Below are 26,350 nucleotides of genomic sequence, written 5' to 3'. Positions count from 1 at the left end.
TCCATTCAGAATTACATTAAATTAAATTGGCTACATTGATGTACAGGATCACAAGAAAACACCTCTCCAACCTAATTTCACCAGGTAATCCATGAGCTTGTCAACATAATTGAGATTTAGAAGTTACCTTAAAGATGTTATCCCAGAGCTAGTATTCTGTGATCCTTCTTGGCACAAGCAACAATTGCCAGGATATTTCAAACAATACCACCTTGCTGACTCATGGAAGCTGCATAAGTTACTGTATTTCTTTGTTGGATGGTGAACTCTGCCCATAGTCACCAAAGATTAAAACTCTATTTTCACCTATAGTCTGACTTATCCCAGTAAATTCTGGATTCTCTTTTAGCTCTCTTTCACCTCTAATTCACTCTTTCTATGTACAAATCAAGGGCTCCTCTAAACAAGTAATTTATTGTGATTGGCCACTCATCGAAGTTTGCAGGTCAATTATATGACATCGTCAACAACTAGGATATCCCCCACCCTAGACCCTGGAAATTCTGCTTTTAAAAGAACCACAGATAATGTGGTAATACCTGGAAAATGCAGGACTTCCCAGTGTGTAAACTGGGAGTTGCATAATAATTCTGCCACTAGTTGGCACTGGCCTGGTTCAGATTACATGATAATCAACTGGGGGGGGGGGCAGGGGGAAGAGGCAACTGTCCTTTGAGTTGATTATTGTGTTGTGGTGGGGGATGATGACACACAACAGACACACAGTAGACAATATGTTATTTTGTTCATTTAAATAACGTGGAAAAACAATGAGCTGCTCCGTTGCTTATCAAATAATCAATTGATTAAAATGCCGTGTGGAGGGCTCCCTCCCCCCTCCCCCCCCCGGGTCAAGTGCATTTTCCATAGATGATAGAGTTCTCCAGTAGGAGCGGCCAGAAACGCCCCAGCTGCTCCTGTACAGCCAGCAGAACTCGCTCTGGCTGATGGGATAGGGCCGGGAGGACGGGGAGGGAGTACCAGCCACCCAGAAGAATGCCGGGACTTACAGCTGCGCGACGGAGGGAGGGGCAACATGTCATTTGGGGAGTACCAGCAAAATAATGAACGGTGAGTGTGCTATTCCCCCCTCCATTGCCTAATATGTCATCCGAACCAGGCTTCTGTCTCAATGGAAGTGAATGGAGCATGCAGGGAGAGAGAGGAAGAATTAAGATTCAAACCACCTGGTCGCCCATGTCAATGGACTGCAATCCCAGAAAGAAAGCGGAAGCAGAAGGCCCTGGCTAGGCAGCGGGATTTTTTTAAAAAAAAATCCAGAGAAGCTCCAAGTCAGATGGTTAAAATAAACAAGGTTAAGGGATTCTAGAAAGACCATTCTATGTGCTTTTCCCTGACTCCCCTCAGCAATGGAAGGATTTGATACCAGGTTACCCCATTCATTTCTTGTTACTTGGCCCCACCACTACTTATTGCTCTAATGGAGGTGCAGCAGTGAAGGGGGGGGGATCAACTGTAAAAGAGATGATCACACCTGACCATATCTGAGTTATATGATATCACATATGATCACCTATGACATGCTATTCCATACTTTTAAACTTTTAAATTTTGTATACCATGTGTTACATGCAATATGTTTATATGCATTATGATTAACTTCTGTAATTCCTTTTGTTTTTCTTTGTTGCTGATAATTGTATTGTTGTTTGTTTTATCCAAAGGCCATTGGCCAAAAGCAATAAAATTTGACTGACTGACTGACCAGGGAATTTGACCGTCCACATCAGTGGGGAGGAACAAGAGAGCAAGGGAGGCAGCCAGCCAAGGAAGACCTCAGAGGCTGCTCCAACTAGTCTGTCCCCTCCCTCCCACAGCACCTGTGTAACATAGTGGTTAGAATGTCAGCCCAAAATTGGGGAGACCCAGGTTCCAATCCCCATCCTTCCAAGAAGGTCACAGGGTAATGTTGGGCCAGTTCTGAGAATAGAATTGGTGTGTGTGTTGGTGATGGTGGGGAAAATCATGCCTGTTGCCTTGACTTCCTTGAGGGAAAGGTGGAATATAAATGTAATGAACACACATACAAGGGACACCAACTGCCCTGTGGGAAGGATCCTGATGAATTGTTATGTTCTGATGTTGTCTTACTGTGATTTTATTAATTCCTTTTAAGACACTTTGGAAAGATTTTGTATCCTTAAAGGCAGGATGAAAATAAATATAATAAAAATAAATCTTTTTGTCACTGAAACACAGAGCTTCACCAGGCAGAAGCAGTTCCACACAGGAGCCAACCGGCTGCTCGTGGGAAAACCACAAGCCAGGGCATGAGTGGAACAGCACGCTCCCACCCATGTAGCCCAGTAACTAGAGGCAGTATCATACTGCCTCTGATACTAGAGGTAGCAAATAGCTTATAGTCTATAGTGACCTATAAGCCAGTTATATTTAAGAAAGGCTCAAAGAGGTATTATTTTATTGCTTTGAAAATTTCACTATGTCCATACTAAAAGGCATGTAGTCTAGATAAACTTATCTGCATTGATAAAATTAATGAGGTTGGGATATTAGATAAAGCATTAGATATTCAGAGATAGCTTCTTCTTCTTCTCATACTACAAGGAGGCATAACATGATACTCACCACATTGTCGATGACACCTGTCCCATTGGCAAGCTGACATTCTTCTGCATGGCCGTTACAAAAGCAGCTGCCGCGGACAATTAGGTCATAGATGGCATAATGGGCAAATCTGTGTGGTTTCTCCAGCAGCCCTGAGCCTTGGCAAGGGCACTCTTGCCTCTTTAATAGTAAGAGCCGCAAATTGGTGAGTTTCAGGAGGTCCTGGGCTTCAGGGCTGTATGGGTCTTCAATCTTGTTAGCAGGAGTTAAGGCACGGAAGATCACCTGGAAAGAGAGAGAGAGAGAAATCTACAATGAACTACCATCGTCCATACGTGGTAAAGAGAAGATGTATCTACGCTAAACACATACAGTGTTTCTAGAGCAGTTTAATTTGACATGGCTCCCCCCAAGAATCCTGGGAATTGTAGTTAGGAAGGATGCTGAGAATGTGCAAACATTTCATGGCGGCAGCACACAACTCAGTGAAACAAGGGTTCCTTCAAGGTTGCAAGCCACTGCCCTGGAGAAATTCATTTTCAAGCTTGGTTTCACATAGAAGGATGAACCATGGTTTCAGCCTTGAGGATGTAGAAATCTGATATTGGCTGGGAATCCCACATGCATGCAAACACATGCCTATACACACAAATCTCCCCCCACAAACACACACACATCTCTGAGATCTAGGTACCGCTGAGGAGTGGGGAGATAAAAGCCTCTCCCGTCCCCCAGTGATTTCCATCAAGTTGGCTGTTTCACTGCCACTACTAGCAGCAGTGAAACAGGGAACAGCATCTCTCCTGCCCCACAGCCTAGTTGATCAGCTGGGATGTGGGGAAAAGTGGGTTGGGTCCTGCCAGCTTTGGGGAATGCACATGGAGTGCCCAAGGGCTGCAGGTTGTGCACCCCTGATGTATATACTTTGCAGAGTCAGAAACCAAGGAGTTCTGCCAGCAAAAAGTACTTTTGACATCTGTGTTTTATGTCGCAGCAACCTCCATCTGCAACTCTTATCAGTGAAGAGGAAGTATTTCTATAGTAGATTTGGGCCCTTTCTACACCATACCAGTGTAGAGGGACGGGGAGGATCTTGCGATATTCTGATTGTGAGATCCTCCCCTTAGTCCACATGCGGGCGCAACATCGCGGGAGGAAGGAGGGTGTCACGCCCCCATTTTTTTAAATTTTTTTTTTAAAGGAGATGCGTGCACGTGTGTTCCAACTAAAATGTAAGTTAAAAAAAGAAGCCCCAACCCCATTCCCCCCCATCCCTGATTCCTCCTGGCCCTGTTCCTTCCCTCTATTGATCCCTGCTACTCGTGGGGAAAGGGAAGAAGCTGGGACTGGCGGCCATACGTCCCGCGGTCTTGGGACGATCCCGAGACCATGGGAAGAATGAGGTTTTCCCAGGGATTACTTATCCCTGGGAAACCCATTCTCGACCCTCCTTCCTCCTGGGAGTCCCTGTGCGTCATTTGGATGCACAGGGACTTGGCCATGACCAGTCTACATTTTCGGGCTGGTGTAGAAATGGCCATTGTCTCTCTCCATCCCTCTTTTTAAACAAAACAAAAAGCAGTTCTATGTAAAACATTTCCCCAGTTTCTTATTGTTTTCAAGATGAAGGAATGAGGAGGAGGTTCAGGCGCCTGGTCACTACCTCCACTATGTGCCAAGAGCGCATGTGAGGCAAACCCTGTAAAAAAAAACATTAATGGGAATCAGCTGCCTGATGTGGGAGCTGGGGAAGCACCTGTGGCTGTAAGAGCATTGCAGAAAGGCCTGTAATGAATCCCATGCCTTTCTTCTGCTGCTCAGGGCAGTGCATTGTTGCCCCTTTCCCCAACTTCTTCACAACCTCTTTCGAGGACGCCTACTTTCAAACAGTCCAGGGTCCAAACCGGAGATGTCTCTTGCTCATGGGAGCAATGGGCAAACTGCCTGGCCTGTGTAAGCAGTGCAGGTGCTCACACATTCCCTGATCAATGAAAGCCTGAGAAAACAACACACAGCCCCTTTCCGGCCAGCTGTCCGCATTCCCCTGAGGAATGGGGCCGTGTGCAAATGGGCCATTCTGTTTCGCACAGGTGCCCAGCATTCTTGCGAGCAACGGAATTAAAGGCCAGCGACCAAGTTTACTCAGTCCACGTGCCTGGCCCGGCTTGGCTAATGGAAACAAAGGCGGACAGACCAGCTTATTCAGCGCAGAGAGCACCATTCCACTGTTGACAGAGAAGCACTGGAATTAAATATGAATTATTATTTATTACATTTTTATATTGCCCAATAGCCAAGGCTCTCCAAGCAGTGCACAATTAAAACCATCAAAATACAATAAGGATACAATCAATTTAAAGTGTTAAAAGCTAAGAGTGCAATATAAAATGAGATAAACTACAGTCCAGGGAAAGCCTGTGTGAAGAGGTATGTTTTTAGGAGGCATTTAAAAGCTGTTTCATTTTCCTTCTCCCAAACCGCATGAGGGAGGGTTTTTCCAGAGGGTGGGTGCTGCTACAGGGAAGGCCCGCTGTTGAGGTTCTTCATGGCGACATTCAAAACCACTGGACAAATACATTATTATTATTATTATTGTTGTTATTATTTCTTACCCGCCACTCCATTTTGATCAAGGCAGGGAACAACAGTAAATATAAAATACATAAAACTGAATTAAGAACATAATATACATTGTTAAATCATCCTAAAAGCATTCTTAAAGCATCCTAAAATCCCCCTGGATAGGTCTGCTGGAAGAGATCAGTTTTGATAGCTTTCTTGAATGCTAATAGACTGTCAAGTTGACGAATCTCCTCCGGCAGGCCATTCCACAGTCTGGGAGCAGCAGAAGAGAAGGTCCTCTGAGTAATATCAGGAGAATTAAGATTTCCCCATTTGAAGTTCAAAATTCATATAATTACATGCTCATGAAATTGGTGTTTAAGTGTTGGCATGAGGCGCTTGTGCACTCTTCCTCTTTATGGTTGTACCAAGAGGCAACAGTTGCATGGAGCTAGTGTGGCCACATGGCCTGTTTTACTGAGGATGGCCGTCTATGAGAAGGCAGACTCCCTCTTCGGTTTGAAGGGTTATCCGGTCCAAGCCTGCTTTAAAGATAAAGAGCCTTCGGAAGGACGAGCACAAAGGCGTTGAAGTTGCCTATCAAGACTTAGCACCTGGAGAGCAGACTGAGCTGGCACATGGGTCACCTGGACTTCCCCATTATGGTGAGGTGCATTGAATTTCTGTTTAAATGATAGTCATGATTTCTAAATTTGCATCTGTTAGCAAATGCAGCTTTGATGCAATCTGCATCCTCTTTTGTCCTCTTTTTTGGCAATGCATTTCCTCTTTTTTGGCAATGAGCAAGTGGCCGTTCCAGATCAAGAGATTTTAGAGCAACATACAACAAAGGCCCTTTTTCTACACCTCCCAGCCTTCCGGGAGGGAGGATCTTGTGATATTCTGCTCGCGACATCATCCCCCTGGTTTCACACACAGCGCACAACATCCCTGGAGGAAGGAGGGTTGTCGCGCCCGCCATTTTATTTTTTTTTAAGGGGAATTGAGCACAATTGTGCTCCAACAAAAATGTAAGTTGTTGAAATAAAAACAATAACCCCTGACCCCGCACCCACCCCGCCCTAATGGGCATGGAGTGCCCGAAGAGCTCCATGCCCGTTTTCTGCCTCCTCGTGTTTACTCACGAGGAGGTGGGACGAAGCAGGGGCAGGTGGCCCCACATCTCCCATGGTCCCGTGATGGTCCCAGAACTGCAGAAAAACCAGGAAATACCCATTTTCTCTTTGCCCAGGGTTTCCCTGCGGTTGTCCCCGGTTTACCCCAGGATCCCCTGTGTGTCATTTGGATGCACAGGGCCGACCCTGGGATGACCCCAGGAAAAACTAACCGTGTAGAAAGGGCCAAAGTAAAATGCAAATAATTTACTAAAAGAGAAAAAGAAAAAAGGCAGAAATATCAATAAAACTGGCTGGAATTTAGTCAGTCAGGAAACACTTGCTTGAAAAGCCTTCCACAAAGGCCAAAAGCAAAGTAACACAGGAGGTCACCTAGGGCAGATCCACACACAGGCTTCGGGACGCCCTGAAGGCGCTTTAGGGCGCCCCGAAATCGATGATGTACACCCTACCTTAACCGTTCCAAGAAGAGGTGGAAGAGGAGGAGGAGGAGGCGGCCCGGCATCGCCCCTTGCGGGGACGGGATGAAGAGTTGCCGTGCCCGGCGGCTTCGCCGGGGAATCAGCTGCTGCCCACCTACCCGCCGGCCTCCTTTTGCCGGCGAAAGAGCCACCCGGGTCATAGAGCTCGGCAGAAGAAGCCGGCGGCAGCTTCTTCCGCTGAGCTCTCCGACCCGGGTGGGCCCGGGTGGCTCTTTCGCCGGCAAAAGGAGGCCGGCGGGTAGGTGGGCGGTAGCTGATTTCCCGGCGAAGCCGCCGGGCACGGCAACTCTTCATCCCGTCCCCGCGAGGGGCGATGCGGGGCCTCCTCCTCCTCCTCCTCTTCTTCTTGGAACGGTTAAGGTAGGGTGTACATCATCGATTTCGGGGCGCCCTAAAGCGCCTTCAGGGCGTCCCGAAGCCTCTGTGTGGATCTGCCCCTAATCTCATTTGGGAGGGCTTTACACAGAGCTCCTTATATGTAGCTCTGGGTGCCACCAAGGCAACCTCTAATGGGTCTAGAGGTAAGAATTAGTTTATATTTCCAACTTATAGCCATCCAAAGGCTCGTGGCCTGTGAGAATAATTTTAAGCAAAAGATATCTAGAATACATTTGCTAAGGTACCACATTTCTGGCTATTTTTCCTGTGTGCTATTGAAACATTAAAAAAAAATCAGTAAAGCAGCAGGCAATAACATCTGAGAACTGGGGAGTGGACATTTTACATCAGTGTCCCCCTAGCCTCTTTATCAGAGTCCATCCCATGTAGGGTGACCATATGAAAAGGAGGAAAGGGCTCCTTTATCTTTAACAGTTCTATTGAAAAGGAAATTTCAGCAGGTGTCATTTGTATATATGGAGGGCCTGGTGAAATTTCCTCTTCATCACAACAGTTAAAGCTGCAGGTGCCCTGCCCTCTTTTAAATCTGGTCACTCTAGTATAGCTCCTGCAGCTTTAATTGTTGTGACGAAGAGGGAATTTCACCAGGTTCCCCATATATACAAATGACACCTATTGAAATTTCCTTTTCAATACAACTGTCCTCCTTTTCATACGGTTACCCTAATTCCATGGGGATATCTGGTGTGCACATATTGGGGTTTTTTTGTATTGCTTTTATCATTGGTTTGCTGGGTGTTTTTTTTTATGGTTTTACATTTTGTATGGTGCCTTGGAAGGGTTTTCCCTAAAAGGTGGCAATAAATCTTTCAAATAAATAAATACTGGAAGTGGTCCAGTGTTAATAGGTTTCATTTAAAGCTGCCTGGAGGGCTAAGTGTAAATTTAAAAGTAAATATATATTTTTAAAAAAATGTTAAAATGGGTGAATTCATTTACCCATATGGAAGGATGAATCAGTAAGTGTTGTTTTCTCATGCATTGTAATTTTTTAAATCTTAATTTCTTTCTTCCTCAGATATGAAAAGCTTTGCAAGTTTTTGTAAATGCTTATCAAAATCATAGTGAAACAAAATTCTCACTCATTCCTATTTACCCATTGTCTTCTTCTCCCTCTCCCCCCACCCCACCCCAAGGCTTGTTTTAGTTGAGCAGAGAGCTTATTCTATAGAAGTTGGATCAGGGGACCCCAACATTTTTGGGACATTAGGAATGTAAAAATTTGAGAAACTGCTGTGGGCACAACCACAAAATGCCTAGTAAGTGAATCACCACTTTGGCTTCTACCTACCACATCTATAGATCCTAGGCTACATCTTATTCAGCAAAATTGTATGCTTTGGGTCTGCTGGACACTGCAACGTCTCTTTAAATAGAAATTGTGTAATTCAGCTAATTGCTGGCAGTGCAATACAGTTAATGTTTCTTTTAAATGTACTTTTTGGAAATGCCCAGTAGTTTAGCTAGGATGACCATATGAAAAGGAGGACAGGGCTCCTGTATCTTTAACAGTTGTATTGAATTGGGAATTTCAGCAGGTGTCATCATTTGTATGCATGCAGCACCTGGTGAAATTCCCTCTTCATCCCAACAGTTAAAGCTGCGGGAGCTCTGCCATCTTTCGTATCTGGTCATGCTAGGCAGGGTTCCTGGCTGAGAGGGTCATCTTCACTCCAGAAAGAATGACCGGTTTGCACAATCACTGTGGCTTAAATAATGTGGCACCAAAAAAAGGAAGAGATAATCTCTAGTGTTAAAAAGTATAAAAGTTTTAATCTCTTTATACTGATATCTCAAACGTTTAGAAATGTATTGTTGTAACAAGACTTTTTGAATAAAAGCTCGATGTTTCGGATCTGCCGATCCTTCTTCAGGAGCTGATATAACAGAATAACATGAACTACCAAAAAGTCCAAATGAAGCAGTCAAAAGTTCTTGACTGCTTCATTTGGACTTTTTGGTAGTTCATGTTATTCTGTTATATCAGCTCCTGAAGAAGGATCGGCAGATCCGAAACATCGAGCTTTTATTCAAAAAGTCTTGTTACAACAATACATTTCTAAACGTTTGAGATATCAGTATAAAGAGATTAAATCTTTTCTACTTTTTAACACTAGAGACTATCTCTTCCTTTTTTTGGTTTTACGTAGTGTTTTTCCCTCATCATTTTGACGTTAAATAATGTGGCGCCATGAGTTATGTGAGGGTTATTTAACCCTTGCAGAATTCACCCCCACCAGGTTTGGACAACATGACAAGCCGCAGTCACGAATATTTGGATGACACAACAAAATGGCCGTCTGCATATGCCACAGGCCACCTGTGGATGCACAGATCAGGGATGTATTCAGAGGGTGCAATCCTGCATCCGTTCTCCACATGTTACATTAACAATGTGAATGTTTGCAGAAGGCAGAGCAGAGATGACGTATAGGCAAGAGAACAAATTATCATCAGTCCAAAACTTAAAACAATTACAGTGCATAAGTATAAAAGATATACTGTAACAGAATCCAATGTCATCCTTTAATCCTTGTTTATTTTCTTGTTATATTTGTTAGTCTCTTCCTATAATACATGCTTGACTACAACTCCCATCATTCCTAGCCAGCATGGATTGAGGAAGGCTGCCCTAGTTAAATAAACCAGGTTTATTCCCCAACCTGGTGTCTTCCAGCTCTCTCGGACTACAGTTTCCATCATTCGTAGCCAGCAATGCCATTGGGGAAAGACTAAACACAAAATTATGCTACAGCCTTTGATATAGACTGTGTTTCAACAGTAGAATCCAGATCAGGAAAGACATAAGTGATTCTATCCACGAAGAAGTCTAAAAAACAGTTACATCAATCCTCCATCCAACAAGGGTTTTACCCCTCCATCAAAGGGAGACTGCTATGTAACACATTGCCTTGTACAATTTGAAATAACTCAACTGGATTAGAGTGAGAATGTTGTGACAATTCACCACTTGGCAAAAAGAAGAATAAATACAAACCAGATCTTCCAAGATCTTTTACCCATTCTGATTGGGTGGGTGGGTTTTCCTCAGGACCAATCACTGTATTTGGGATTGGGAAGGAATATCCAACAATAAGATGATGGCAATGTGTAAGCAATTAATTGCTCTGCAAATTTGCTGTCACACAGTAGCAAATTTATCTTGCAAAGGTCTCCATGATGATCAGGTGGTGTGGATGTCTGGGCACTGGGATCATGATCCATCAAGCTTGGTTCTCCCTCTCTCTCTCTCTCTCTCTCTCTCCCTCTCTCTCTCTCTCACACACACACACACACACACACACACACACACACACACACAGGCCTTAGCTAGACCTAAGGATTATCCCAGGCAAATGGAGGGGTCGTACCTGCCTGCTCCCAGTATCCCCTGTGTGTCCTTTGGATGCACAGGGATGATTCCGGGACAATCCCAGGATATAGGCCTGGTCTAGCCATGGCCACACACACACACACACACACACACACACACAGAGCGATTGAATAGAAATTGCATTCAGAGCTTGCCAATCTCAGATTTGAACTAGTTACCTAGAATGAACTTGGCTGGGAAAAGAAGAAAGCTTATCAGCTACTGCTCTAACACATGCCATAAAACAGACCACTGAGAAAAGTGTAAAGTTCTTCCTTTGAGCTCCTTGAATAGCCTTGGGAACAGCTGTTGCTGTAGCATTTTTGGAGCTAAATGGATGCGGTCCTCATTAGCGCCTGGATGGGAGATCATTGAGTTCCCTATAAAAGCTAGAGGAGGGGTTGCAGCTCAGTCGTAGACCAGCTGCTTTCCATGCAGAAGGAGTTAGGGGGCTGCCTTGATGGCGCTGGGTTGCCACTGCTTTTGCAAAAAACCCATGCTTTTGCTGCTGCAGGGTGACAGCAGCTAATCCCCTTGTAGAAGGCAATGCAAGCTTTCCAGTGGCCATTCAGCTTGCCGACCCACTTTGTGCCCAGGCTTGTGGTTACTAATCAGGGATTGCCTTCTGCCCGTGAATGTCCTGCATTGACCCCTGAGTGAGGTCACATGACAGAAGAGCCATGCTGATCTGGCTCCCAAGGGAAAAGTCAAAATACCTCCACAACTTCTTTACACTGTGGCTTTGGGGAAATGCCCTGGGGGGCTGCGACTGCATCATATAACCAACGCAGAGCCAATTCGCAGCCACTACGGGATTTGAAGGCGTATAGACAGCCCCAGGTTCAATCCTTGGCATCCCCAGGAAGGGCTAAGAAAGCCCCTAGACTGAAATCCTGGACAGCTGTTGCCAGTCAGTGTTGACAACACTAGACTAAATGGACTGATGATCTGATTCAGAGGGTGGGTTTGGACGACATATTAGGCAATGCAGAGGGGAATAGCACACTCACCATGCATTATTTTGCTGCGACTCCCCACACATGTTGCTCCACCCCCCATCACATGGCTGGAAGTCCCGGCATCCTTCTGGGTGGCTGGTGCTCCTCCCTCTGTCCTCCCGGCCCTATCCCATCAGCCATTGCGAGTTCTGCCAGCTGTACAGGAGCAGCCGGGGTGTTTTCAGCCACTCCTGCTGGAGAACTCTATGACCTATGGAATAGTGCACTCGATTGGGGGGGGGGGAGATTATACAACAGAGCCGGACATACAATATTTTAATCAATTGATTATTTGATAAGCAACTGAGCAGCCCATTGTTTTTCCATGTTGTTTCCATTGTGTGCGTCCCCACACACAACACAATACAATAATCAACAGACGGTTGACTTCTCCTCCCCACCCCGCTCATTTATCATTGTGTCATCCGAACCAGGTCAGAGACTCCAGAGCAAGTGTAGCAGTTATGGAATAAGAGGATAGATCCTCTTATGGATTGGTACATGGTTAAAGAACAGAAAGCAGAGAATAGGGAGGAAATGATCCATTCTTGCAATGGAGGAATATAAACTATGGGGTCCTAGAGGGATCTGTATAGGAACTAACGCTTTTAACCTTACTCATCAGTGATCTGAAATTAGGAGAAAGTAGTGAAGTGGCCAAATTTGCTGATGACACCACATTATTTAGGGAGGTTAAATCAAAAATGGATTGTGAAGAGCTCCAAAGGGATCTCTCTAAACTATGGAATTTGCTATCAGAAGTGGTAGTGATGGCCACCAATTTGGATGGCTTTAAAAGGGGATTGGAGAAATTCATGGAAGATTAAAGCTATCTATGGCACCCAGTCCTAATGGTTATATGCACCTTCAGTGTCAGAGACAGTATGTCTATGTATGCCAATTCCTGGGGAACCTGAGCTGGAAGGTGGCATTGCATTCATGTCCTACTTGTGGGTTTCCCATGGAAGGCTGGTTGGCCACTGTGTGGACAGAATGCTGGACTAGATGGTCTGATCCAGCATGGCTCTTCATATGCTCTTACGAGATTTATATAATAATGCAAGGATGAGAAATCTATTCAGTATCTGCTGTACTGCATGACAGGAAGTGCAGAAATTACGCTAGAAAAAACAGGGCTTATTGCTGGCGAGTTTACAAGCTGTCCCACACACACACACCCAAAAAGGGGGGGGGGAAGGATGAATAAAAGGAAGCCTGCTGACATGACTCATTAATATGCTGGTTAGCAGAGGATTCCTTTTGCGGAGTGACATCCATGAACTTGTTCCCCATTCTGCCTCCCCACAACAAAGCCAGATTCTCCTTGCACCACTTCCAGCTGCCCTGCTCTGAGCCTTTCCTCTGGGGAAGCAGAACCTGGTGGTGCTATCTGCATGTTTATTCTGCTGGGGTTAACTGCTTCCCTCCACCGTTGCCTCTGCATTTTATCTCCTCTGCAGCTCAAGTTCAGCGAAATGCTGAACAGACAGGCCTAGTCATAACATTTGGGCACTTGCCTTTAGGAGTGACTAATCCCTTTGCAGATCTTTTCCAGCTGGAAGTTGGAATAGCTAAAGAAGTTGGAATAGCTAAAGAGAGTGCCCAGCTCTCTCTTCCTATGGTTCTTTATCTCTGAAGTGGATGTCAGGTGGACAGCCATTCGAAGAGAAGGTGACTTCAAATACAGGACTGTGTTCCAGCAGCCCTTCAACGGAGGGCTGTCCTCCATAAAGTAGGATACATGGCCACCCTTTGTGTTAGTTGCAAATGGCCAGGTGCTTTTGAAGAAATTCCTAACTTTGTCAAGCATAATTTCTTAGTGGCCGTTGAAAGCGTGATCATATTTCACTTACCTCCCCTCTGGTGCAAGGCACCACATCTGAATACTTGGAAGTACACAGAGATCCCTCCTCAATGGTATCATCTAGAAGCCCAAAAGTGGCTGTACAGTTGACAGCAAAATATTTGTAAGGCCTCCACGTCTGCCCATAATCCTGGGACCTCTCCAATACCATGGCTGCTGGTCGAGGAGATCTGAACACTACTATGACATGGGTCAGGTAGAACTCCGTTTCCAAGTCCAGCCTGATCTCTTCCCTGTGTACACCTTGCGCGGACTGCCACCAGGAGCCAGGATTGAGGAAGAAGTCATCGGTCATATCATAAGGGAGGTGAGAGTTATCAGGCTGGTTGGCGTTGCATTTGGTGCACCTGGGCTGCCCACAACCTTGGGAGGCATGGTGGAGGAGGTTGTGGTCTGGGTAAAAGCAGAAAAGTTCTGTGCTGTTCTGCCCACAAGTGGTAAGTGTGATGGGCATTCTGCCTGTTGCTAGATTCCCAACGGCAGGATTGCAGGAGTGTCGGTCACAACGGAAGGCTCGTAGCTTCACTGAATCTGCAATAAGAGCAGTAGGGAAACAATATTACGCCATATCAGTATCCTGTGCAGTTCTGTATTAGAAAGCCTAACCATAGATCCCTACCAAACACCCAACTCCACACTTCATCCCAGTCTAGGAATATAGGAAGCTGCCTTCTATTGAGTCAGCCCCTTGGACCTTCTCTAGAGTGACCGAATGATAAGGGGGACAGGGCTCCTGTGTCTTTAACAGTTGCATAGACAAGGGAATTTCAGCAGGTGCCATTGGTATGCATGCAGCACCTGGTGAAATTCCCTCTTCATCACAACAGCTAGAACTGCAGGAGCCTTGCCCTCTTTTGTATCTGGTCACTCTAGTTATACTCTAGCTAGGGTTGTTGTGGGAATAAAAGGAGCAGAGGACAGCCTTCCAATTTATCAGCTGCGCTGAGAGTGCTTGTGATGAAGGACTGAGTAAAAGTAGCTTAAATCAATTATAGTTGCCTTTCTGGGCTACATTTTGGTCCTGCTTCTAGATTTGTTTTCGATGTTTCCTGAACTTGTAATGATGTTTCTTTTCCTCCCTCACTTCTTTGATCTTGCTGGTGTCCTCAATTATGCCCTTTGGATTTCACTTCAGTCTCATCTTGACCTTTGACCTCACACTCTGACTATGCATTGGATGGGACCCAGACTGTCTCCGCCCTTCAGCCACAGGCCATGACATCCTTCCCTTAGATCAAGCACTGCCTATGCCTTTTCTGTATATGCCGCACGTAACTCAGGGCATTTCAATGCCCCAAAGTAATGGTTTAGGTTAAGCTGTAGAGAAAACTTCATAAATATGAAAGCAGTTCCTCGGTGGAATAAGTTGCCAAGGGAGATTGTGGAATCTCTGTTCTTGGCGGTTGTCAAGCAAGTTTCAGAGTGTACCTTTCATCTGGATGCTTCTGCCGCAGGGCCTATGATTTGATGATTTCCCCATCCACCAAGGGTTTCAAGTGCGTGGGTGGGAAATCACTTCTAAACTGTCTAGACAAAACCACTGGTCTAGACTGGGATGCAGTTAGAGTAATGTGAACTGAAAGAAAATGGTTGTTAACCCTGTTCTAAAAACAACCATGCAAGAGTTTAAGCGGAAGAGTCCACAGAGTGCGATAATGACCACGTTCTGTAGCAGTTCCCAGGCTGTGCAAAGGGAAAAACCTGTTTTTCACTTTTCTTGCATGATGTGCTCTAACATAGCCTTCCCCAACCTGTTGCAAGCTGACTGGGATGATGGGAGTTGTAGTCCAACACATCTGGGAGGATGCCGGGTTGGGGAAGGCTGCTCTAGAATGAGCCATACAGCAAATGTGTACAAGGCTACCTGGCTTTGGATGCAGCCTAAGAATGATTGTAAACTTTTGCACAGCTCTGCTTCATAAATAAACTTGCCAGGGTGTCAAATGAATTTCTTCAATGATACAAGAATGGCAGGAGATGGAAGACAGAGAATGTCCAATCCCCACCCCAAAAACCAAACAGAAGGCTGCTTCTTTTCATTCCTATCGATGAAACCGGAAAGCAACAACAGCCCCATTTCATTTTCTAGCTGCATTTTGTGGAGCACGCAAAGCGGGTAAGAGCGCGGTTGGCTTTCTGCTCGGTGGTGATGACAAGGAGGTTTATCTGCTGTGCCTGCTAATGCAGCAACATCAATAAATGGCTCCTGCCTGAACTGCTGTGTCATTAGGAACAGCAGAGCAGAGCGCAAGACAAATGAGCAGAGAAGGGAGGCTGTGGGGGGAAGGGATGGATCGAAACCTGTGGCTGATTAAGAGCCTCGCATTGGAAGAAATCAATGCGCTGGAGAGATCGCTTGGCCTCCCAATAAGGCAGCCCATCCATCACTCAGTTATTCCCTGAAATGTGGGGTCATAGCAGTGGGGCACTCTGGATGAAGGGGCAGAGAACTCCTCAGGCGACTCAGGACTTACCCTGAATGCCAAAAGGGGCTCCTTGAATAATTCATAAAAAAACAGGCTAAACAATCAAGAGGGGTTGTGCACTCTCCCTCTCTTGCCCCCAGGGGGCTGCATGTCATTGAGGTGGACGACGCTTGGCTCGTGATGGATGGTGTGGGCCCAATAATCCATGCCACTCAGCCATGTATGCGTTTACTCCTCCATCCCAGGGGAGCCGCTTGGTGAGGAGGTTGCTGGTTGGAGAGCGGCGAACGACCTCAGAGTGTCTGGTGATGAAAGAGCCGTCCCACTGGGGGCAAGACACACAGCTGGAAGAAAGCAGTACTGGACAACCTCTTAGATGGGTGATGGCTGAGATCAGATAATCCCAAGTGGGTAACCAAGCCTTAGTAAATTAAAAACAACAACAACATTTTCTGTTGCCCTTTTTAGAGCCAGTCGCAGAAGAAACCAAACAACAGACAAGGGGATTGAAAGGAAGACTCTCACTGAATTCAGCTGGCTCTGCAAGAGCTGAAAAGAGAGAGCCCACAACCATGTTTGCCTTTCCAAGCATGGGTTCAAACCCCCAAATCCTCCATGCTAGCAGCAGTGCTACGCAAATCCATTCTTCATCTGGGCACCTCAGTGATAGCAATATTACTTTTTCCACATTTCAAGTTAGAGGCTCTGTTCTTGCCACTGAGTGCCTTTCACCAGTCAATGCGGTTTTTGTGAACCGCCCAGAGAGCTTCGGCTACTGGGCGGTGTAAAAATGCATTAAATAAATAAATAAATAAATGTGATGTGATGAAAGAAGAAAAACAATCCAGTAGTGGAAAAGAAAGAAAGACCTTTTCATGCAGGGGTGGGGTGACCAGCGTTGTGTGGTCTGGTTTTCGTTGTTGTTTGCTTTTATTGGAATCTCTGTGGTCCCTCAATGTGTTTTAAATTTACAAAACAAGAGTGCATACTCTTCCAGACAACTCTAGATGGGATTGTACTCTCGCTTAAGAAGCAGGTTCACAGCTTGGAGGCGCTGTTAAAATCCAGGCCTTACAATGGATGCTCAAGTAGTGCCCATGGCAGAAGATGCCTTTCATTTAAGGTCAGAATTTATCCAGTTCACACCTCCTGAACTTAATCATGGACTCAAACGCAATCTGCGGTCGACGTCTATACGTTTCCAAGCTGGTAGACCAAAGAAAAGTGAGTTCAAGATGTGTACGTTTGAAAGGTACACATGAAGAAAAGAAAGTGCATACTTTCAAAAAATGTACACTAACATGTACACTAATCAGTGGGGTATGTGCATATTTTAAAAAATACACAAAAAAGCTTACCTTTGGGGAAATACATACTGAAATATGCACACATTTTAGTACAAACAAAATCACAAGCTTGCACTCTGATAGAGGCACAAGTCAGGAAGAGCTTCAAGATGGAAATGAGAAAAACCTTGAGCTCAGGTTTAATATATTTTCACATTCCTAACTGGGAGTAAGACCCACAGAAAACAGTAGGACACACTTCTGAGTAAATATGCATAGGACTGCACTGTTAGATCCACGCAGTCCCTCCTGGACAAAGATAGGCCTGTCACTAAGGGCTCCATCCCACGAGCATTTTATTGCATGCTCATTACTGGGCACTCACAAATTTTTTGCAGGTCCCTCACATGACGTCGTCTGCCTCCCATGCGCCTTCCGCCCCTTCTGGCCTTCCTTGCGCCACAAGAAAAACACACATAAAGTCTGGAATATTTTTAAACCGGATGTTGCTGCTGTCTCCTGCTGTGTGCAGGAGAAGCAGCGTGATTAGAACGCCCGACTGAATGGGCCTCATGCTGGTTGTTTACTTCCTGTTTTGAAACAGGAAGTAACTGAGCAACGAAACCAGAAGCAGAGAAGTGACGGTAGGGAGCGTGTTTTCCCATGTGTGATGGAGCCCTAAGATGTTTATATATTGCCTTTCTGCCAGTGCACTCCAGGCAGTTTGCAGTTTAAAACCATGGCTTAGCTTACCACTTAATAGATGTTACACCAAAGGAAATGGCAGATGGTCCTAACCAGGCAGTGGAGGGAGCTGTGCTCTCTCATCTCTCCCTTGGGAACGGACAGGTAGAATGGCCAGTGCTGGAGGCAGGTCTGGGACGGGGAGGAGCCAAAGGGCAGCAGGGCTGACCCACGGCATTTTGCTGCTTGAAGCAAAGAACAAGATGGTGCCCCCTCCCATTCCATGTCCAAAAGCTGACTGAACTGGCAGTTTAAGCTTTCGTCAACATAGCAGATGGAACAGCGTCTTCCACCACTTCTGAAGGCAACAAGCTACCATGGGGATACAGGGCAGGCTGCTTGACACACAGCTGTTTCCTCCAGCACTGTGTTGCTGCCTTCCAGCATTTGATGCCCGAGACAACCACCTCACTCTCCTTCATGGTAGGGTAACCCTGAACTGTCATCGCTCTGACTTTGAACCAGGCCAGTGAGGGAGGTGTTGATGCCTCTGAAGCAGTGGAATGCTGTTGTAAAGCACTTTGGATATTTTAAGGGGGAAAAGGAAATATATACATATGTTAAATAAACCAAAAGGAATAGATACTCAGGCTCTCTTAACAGGAAAGGCATAAATAATCTGCTTGAAGTGAGTATGCATTCTTGCTTAAGGATATAAGAAGTGTATTGCTAGGTCAGACCAAGGCCGGCCTAATCTTGCATTCTTTGCAAGAATCCCAGCAACCGGTAGGTATTAGGTCAGCCACTGGAAATTGGGCAGTGACCACCACTCTGCCGCTAAGATCATCTTCCTGGCCCGCCGCTCTGACCATGTCACTCCGCTTCTGAAATCTCTTCATTGGCTCCCAATTCATTCCAGAATCCAATATAAACTTCTCCTGTTGACCTTCAAAGCTTTTCACGGTCTAGCTCCTGCCTATCTCTCCTCTCTCATCTCACACTATTGCCCCGCTCGTGCTCTTCGCTCCTCTGATGCCATGCTTCTTGCCTGCCCAAGGGTCTCTACTTCCCTTGCTCGGCTTCGCCCATTTTCCTCTGCTGCCCCTCATGCCTGGAATGCTCTTCCAGAACACCTGAGAACTACCAACTCAATCACAGCTTTTAAAACACAGCTAAAAACTTTTCTTTTCCCTATAGCTTTTAAACTTTGAGTTTGTTCTGACTCTATACTGTTAGCTTCACCCTTCCCGGTGCCTGTTTACACTTCCCTGTGCCTGTTTGCATTCTCTTTCCCTCCTTATTGTTTACTACAACTTTATTAGATTGTAAGCCTATGCGGCAGGGTCTTGCTATTTACTGTGTTATCTGTACAGCACCATGTACATCGATGGTGCTATATAAATAAATAATAATAATAATAATAATAATAGAAGTCTGTCCACCTCTGCTCTATGCTGTCCAGAATGCCATCTTTTGAGTAACGTGTTTGCTAGGAATAACCATTCATGATCTTACAGCTCTCATCCCTAAAAAATACTGTTGTATGCAGAGAAATGGACAGATCCAAGCTATGGCTCATTGCAATCTTCCTGTTTTGCCCACTCCTTTATCTTCTTGGATAAGACTCTGCTAACAGCATGCCTTTTGGAAGCAATGCCTTTTGGAAGCAGTCTGGAGAATACCACTGCTCCTCAAGAACTGCTGACGTCAAGCACACTTGGCATATTAGGCACCACAGACACAGGAGAAAGATGTTTCAAGTAGGGATATCTGGATTTTGTGAAATCCATTCTGCTTGTGTTTCCCAGACTGTCAAGTGCCTTTCATTCCATTGTCCACTCACTGATGGAATTGGATTTTTTAAACTAGAATTTCATTGTACTTGCGCTAATTCACATTAGCGCTAATTTGCCCTTGCAGATATGCACTAATACACATTATTTAATACAAAATAGTGCAACCCCTTCCCCATCTGCCAGTCTGTAGAATCTGGTCTGCCAGTCTGTAGAATCCATGTGGCTCAGGAGGAGCCAGACCCCTGTGGAATCCACAAGTGGGATTCATAGAAATCTGGCCTCATTTGAATCCCTTGTGGATTTTTCTGACATCCCTACTTTCACATTTCTTTTGAGGACAATGGGAAACCAGGAGATTCTTTGCATGTCAACGCTTTAACAAAGGTGCTGCTGCTAGTTGTATAGATGTCCACTCCACCACCACCACCTCCTTTGGGGCATATGCCTCTACGGAGTCTATGTTAGTGCAGGGAAGAGGCTGGATAGTTATCTGGAAGTCTGGCAGGGCATGAGCAGACAATGAAGATGAGGTACTCCTACCATCATAATGAAAGACAAAACTGAACTTAGGAGTTGTGAAGTCAAGGGGTGATCAGAGTAGACCATGACTATAATGCAAAATAATAATAATAATAATAATAATAATAATAATAATAAGTTTTAGTCAAGCAACGTTGTGTCTCTCCATTATCTTTCCCTCTCTCTATATCCAACTTTGAATAGGCTAATCAGTCATGCTTAGATGTTCTGGGACTGAATTCTTCTTGCCAAAGAACAAGAACTCAACTCCTTAGTCCCCACCCCCAGTGGAAATAAAGCCTTAGTCCATCATTCCCCAAGCTCCAAATGTTTTGGACTACAATGCCCAGCATTCCTGGCTATGCTGCCTGGGGCTGATGGGAGTTGATGTCCAAAACATCTGGATAGCACCAGGTTGAGGGAAGGTTGCCTTTGTCTATGCAACTGCATTTAGTCTCACTCCAACCGTTGCTCCCTTTGGCTCTCCCTTTCCTTCCCTCTCTTTGTCTTCCTCACTGTCCAAAGGTCTAAGCTCCTCTGAGCAATGGCTCTTCTTGTTTGCTGATGTAATTCTGTAAGGTTAATTCTGTAATTCTTTTAGTTGATAATGTAAGAATTAGTGCTGCCCCTATTAAAGAAAGATTAGTCAATTAATCTTGTATTTTTGCTTGATTAATTGATTAGATCTGCATGAGTGTATGGATGATCTCTCTTCTTTTTTCCAGCCGTTACTGACCTTTAGATAGTTGCAATCGTAACCAGATACTATTGCAGAAATGTACTGGCATGAACAGTTTGGGACATCCCATACAGATACCAGTATACCTCAGTATGGATCATACAAGACTGTACATAAGATTGCTCCTAGAGTTTATTATTTGACAACATATGATGGGGCTTTCAAAAGTTTAACTTAGTTGTTTTAACAGATCCTGATATTTTATTGCTAATTGTTTTTAGCCATTTTAAATTATTTTAAATATTTGTATGTAAAAGTTTTTATATTAAGTTTTATGATGCTGTATTTAATTTTTGTGACCTGCCCAGGGAGCTCTGGCTATTAGGTAGTATAGACATGTAGTAGTAATAGTAGTAGTAGTAGTAGTAATAGTTGTTATTGTTAACTGTGACAAGTGCATGCTGTTGGTTTTTGTTCCCACGAGTAAGAGGAGCCAGAATTATAATCCCATTTGTCAGCAGGGGTGGGGAACCTGTAGCCCTCCAGATGTTGTTTGACTACTACTTCCATCATCCACGGCAATTGTCTATGCTGGATGGGGCTGGTGGGACTTATAGTCCAACAACATCTGGAGAGTCACAGCTTTCCCACCCCTGGCTTATAGTCTACTCAACAACTCCTAGAGAGCATTTGACAGTTGCTTTGTGTTTTATTTATTATTTATTTGATTTGCATCTGCCTTTCTACCAAGAAAAATATACTCTAGGCAGCTTATTATAAATAAAACTTGAATAAAACAATAACAAAAACAAATACATCAAAATACAATTAAAAACACAAGAGAAGAAAAGCAGCATCTGACCCAACAGACCCGCTTAAAGGCCTGCTTGATAAAAAAAAAGGTCTTTGCTTGCTGGTGGAAGGGAAGAAGAAAGAGAGCAAAACCAGCTTCCCTCAGCGGGGAGTTCCACAGCCTAGGAGTGGACACCAACGTTCCTCTAGTCAACTTTCCCTGAAATTATAATTTATTTCTACAGTCAGCACATGTGTTAATGGTCAAATAAAAACCATTTGAGTGAATTCTGTGAAAAGCTATCAAGCTTTCAAATTCAATGCTATGGTGGGGTATGCACATGGTCTACCTAAGTAAGTATCCCATCTCTGACTGTAGTGAGCTACCCTAGAAAGTTTTATAGGAACAGATCGGGCAGCATTTTCAGAGAGAACATCAGAGCCACAGAGGAGTACTCAATATCATCTATGTTGCCCGGGAAGTATATTATTACCCTGTGGAAAACTCAGCATTTGTAATGGTGAATAATTCATTTTTCCCCTACTTGATCCTCATTTGATATCATCGGTCTAACAACTCTAAAATTACTACGTACTTGCATAACGTAAGTCAGAGAGAATTCAGCTGATATGGAAAACACAGGTAAGGGTAGATAGATACTAGTATTCACTTCCCAACAATGACACAGCACCTAGAATTCCCCATTTCCATGTGAAATCACTTTTTTAAAATAATAATAATAATAATAATAATAATAATAATAATAATAATAATGAAATATTGAAAACTAAAGCTATCTTGATAGCTGTTTTTCTTAGTGGAGTTTACTAACTTCATAGTCTTCAAATGTAGAATGGAAAGTGAAGTTATTTTAGGATTCACTTCCTACTGCTGAAACTTAAACCAGCCCACTCTGTAAATCTCAATGGGCAGAGATATGGCACATCACCAGAATGTTAGCTTCTTTCTTACTTTACATGGGGCACAAACAACATCTGGGGCCTTCCTCTGAGTGCTGCCTCCAAGGGAGACTTGGAGAGTGGCGACTATGGAACAAGCTCCCTACTGAGGCCCTCCTGACACCATCACCATCATATTTTTGGCGCCAGATTAAGATGGCCCTCTACTCCTAGGCATTTAATGGGACATGATGGGGCATTTACACTAGTTGTCTAAACAGGTCTAGTATCACCCAGGGTAATCAATGGCAAAACTGGATTACACCTAATCTGTTATTTCATTTGAACCAAAGTGAGTGGTGAACATGGGCTGTCCAAAGGCATTTTGCTGCCTGAAGCAGAGAACAAGTTGATTCCCCCTCCCCCAATATGTACACAATGTTCCATGTACAGAATCTGATGAGCAGGGCAGATGAATATTACTTCAACACTAATGATGGAACAACATTCTCCACTGTAGGTAGCTAGCTTAGTGGGCACAGTGGAAGTTAGCTTAAGAGATTCAGGCTGTAGTTAGACCTAAAGTTTATCCCAGGATCATCCCGGGTTCGTCCCTGCCTGAGTGCTGGATGCCCTGTGTGGCACTTAGATGAACAGGTTTGACCCCAGGACAATCCTAGGATAAACCTTAGGTCTAGCTACAGCCTTAGTGAGGCAGCTGCTGCCCTCTCCTGGCACCTGCTGCCTGAGGCAGCTGCCTCACTCTGCCTAATGGTAGGACTGGCCTTGAAGATGCTGGCCCAGAATCCTTACTGAAATGCACTGCTTGAGGAAGAGTGCAGTGCAGAGGTGGCAAAAGGCTGGATATAGATCTGGGTTGAACTATTGAGCTGAACTGGAATTTGCATATATTCAACATTTCAGATATGCCCTGTGATATGCAGGTTTTTACATACAGATCTGAGATCTGAGAATGCCTTCTGTCCTCCTCTCAGTAATTTTCTATAAGTTGAATATTGGAGGACAGTAACAAATCACACTCAAATCTAACATGGCCAGCCCTACTGATAGGCAGAGTTCAGGGCAATCCATGTTCACTGGATGGCCACCCTTCTCCCCCAACCATTCTAAAAGGTTGAAATGCTTCTTCTATGGCTTAGGTATTGACAGCAAGAACTTTAGCGTATAGTATAATGGGTGGGTTTTTTGTATTTTAGCCCCACCCACTTTTTCTTTGGCCCCACCCAGCACTGGAATGCAGCCTCTCCCCCCTGAAAGCTTATCCATAATTGAATTCAGCTCCCAGGCTGAAAGAGGTTTTCCACCCTGGATTAAGTATACTATAAGGAATCTTCACTCTTCTAAAGAGTATACTTGAAGGCTTCATGTACAAAGGAGGGGGTGGCTCGTTTATGAATGTAGCCCTTCTCTCATTATAAATATAAATACATAATATATGAATAATAATAATAATAATAATAATAATAATAAATTATGGAAAAACGCTCAAAATATAAAAACATTCTTCCTAGGGGGGAAATTAATACAGAAACACAGAGGCACATTTCATATGTGGGTTACATAACAGACTGACTTGAGTAGAAACTGCTATTACTCCTGTTAACATCTATTTAGTCATAACTGAGTCAAGTGCTGCACAGAAATTTTAAGCACTGAGATATAGTCCTAATGACTATATGCTACCTCCAGTGTCAGAGGCAGTATGATACTGGGGAACATGGGTTAGAGAGTGCTGTTGCACTCATATCCTGCTTGTGGTTTTCCCATGGGCAGCTGGTTGGCCCCTGTGTGGACAAATGCTGGACTAGATGGACCCCGGCTTTAGCTCTTATGTTCTTAGGACACTCGCATACACAACTGAAAAGCTGAAATCTGAGTCTTTAACATCCAGTGCTGGCATTTCCAATGTGCATCTCCTGGATTCAAGTCTGACTGTTCAGAATTTGGGCTGAACTGAAATTTCTCACCTAACATTTCACATTTGAAAACGATTTCCGGGGTGCGGGGGATCTGCTCTATTCTAATCCCAGTGCAGCCTGGACTCATGGGCTGCTCTTGGAAAATTACACTTTTCTTCTGCCTCAGCTTCCTGGCTTTAAAATGGGAACAATCTAACCTAGGGCGATGATGCCATTAGGCAGGGATGAGAGAAGTAAATGTGACCAGCCACTAGAGTCAATGATAGGGAGGGCGATGAACCTAAATAAAGAACAAATGGTATGTCGCCCTATCAAGCATAAATAATCAAACCGAAAATGAAGAGATTTTTTAAAAGAGCTTCCTGTCTTGGCAACATTGAGTGGAAATATATGCGTTGAAGCTATTATTATTATTATTATTATTATTATTATTATTATTATTATTATTATTATTTTCTGCTTACCTGCTCCCGGCTGGCCAGAAATAATATACTCCAGGAATACGATCAGCGTTATACTTCTACGCTGCATGACTCCGCCTAGGAAATCCATCTTCACCGGCGACGTGAGGACCAAATAACGATTATGGTTTTTGCAAGTGTGGTGCGCACATGACCTTTTGGAAGAAAACCTCCCCTCAGGGCAGTAATGATCACTGGCTTCTCCTTCGGATGTTTTCTGTATAATTTCTTTCCTCCTCCTCCTGCGAAAGATCTAGCTTGCGTTTTCCAGGTCTCTGCTCCCCTCGACTACCCTGCGTGTCAATCTCAGCCGTCCATTGCCTCGCAATAAATGAATCACGCCGGAGGTGGACCCCCCCTCCCCAACCCTCCCCTCCCGAGCCTAGGTGAAGTTCACATGTCTGGCACAAGCCGAGCTGGGAGCGAGCGGCCGGCGAGCCGCCTTCCCCTTGCCCGCCCGCCGACCCTTGCCAAACAACCGACGGCGTAGTCAGACGGCAGAGTCCCCCGGAACAGTCGCTGCGCTTTCGATTTCGCTTCTTCTCCCGCTTTGCCCGAAGGCTCCTTCTCGGCCGCGACGTCTTTCCCGCTGGCCCTTGCCCGTCTCCTCCCCGCGCTGGGTTGACTCACGCCCTCGGTGCTCCTCACGGGAGTGCAATCGAGGGCAAAGCCTGCCTTTGTTTTGCCCCCCTCCCTCCGTCCCTCCCTCCCTCCTAAGCGGTGCCCTCTCCCCCTCTTGCGCTCCGAGGCAGATGGGGGCTCAGGAGGAGAGGAGAATCAAATAGGCTTGCTTTCTCTTGTCTGGCGGGGGTGATCCGATGTATTCCACCGGCTGGTCGTGTTTTTACCCAAACAAAAAGAAGAAAAGAAGGATGATGATGATGATGATGAAGTTATCATCATTACCCTCATCATAAAACGATTCCCTCTCTCCCTCGCTGTCACTTTCTGCTTTGGCATACACGTCGCCGCAGAAGTAGCAGCTTGCAGGCACATCAACCCCCCTCCCCCGCCCCCCTCGTGGAAATAGACTGGGTTTGGATCCTCTTTTCTGATCTTGAAAACCAACCCAACCGAGGCACGGTTTATAATAGGCGCGGGGCAGCGTTTGATTCAGGAGGGGATTGGGAGCGGGGGATAATATTTCTTTCCTTCGATGATGATGATGATGATGATGATGATGATGATGATAATAATAATAATAATAATAATAATAATAATAATAATAATAATAATTAGCAGCAGCCGCGGGAGTGCTCTCGTCTCCCCACCCCCACCCCAGCGATTTTTCCATCTCAGCCTTTCTCTGTCATCTCGAACCCTGCCTGCCTGTAAATGGGATTAACATGTGATCTCCTTCCTGTCCCTTTTTTTTTTTTAAATCAAATTAATACTTTTTTTTAGAGAGGCAGTTTTAAAATCATTTGCACACCGTTCGATTTGGAGCTTGCTCTTGCTGTTGCCGCT

General features: G+C 44.9%; 1 protein-coding gene across 1 annotated transcript in view; it reads right to left on the bottom strand.

Moving 5' to 3' along the window:
- LOC134395260 (netrin-4-like) overlaps positions 1 to 25,256 on the bottom strand; it is a 65,289-nt gene extending 40,033 nt beyond the window's left edge. Inside the window, exons 1-3 of the mRNA XM_063121394.1 lie at positions 24,887 to 25,256; positions 13,390 to 13,931; positions 2,608 to 2,871 (exon numbers count right to left, since the gene is read on the bottom strand). Of these exons, the coding sequence (XP_062977464.1) occupies positions 2,608 to 2,871; positions 13,390 to 13,931; positions 24,887 to 24,974 (894 nt within the window). The 5' untranslated portion in view covers positions 24,975 to 25,256. The remainder of the gene's footprint in view (positions 1 to 2,607; positions 2,872 to 13,389; positions 13,932 to 24,886) is intronic.
- Between the last annotated feature and the right edge of the window lie 1,094 nt (positions 25,257 to 26,350).

Source organism: Elgaria multicarinata, chromosome 3, assembly GCF_023053635.1.
Source record: "Elgaria multicarinata webbii isolate HBS135686 ecotype San Diego chromosome 3, rElgMul1.1.pri, whole genome shotgun sequence".
NCBI classification, from domain to species: domain Eukaryota; kingdom Metazoa; phylum Chordata; class Lepidosauria; order Squamata; family Anguidae; genus Elgaria; species Elgaria multicarinata.
This window is presented reverse-complemented; position numbering and strand designations above follow the sequence as displayed.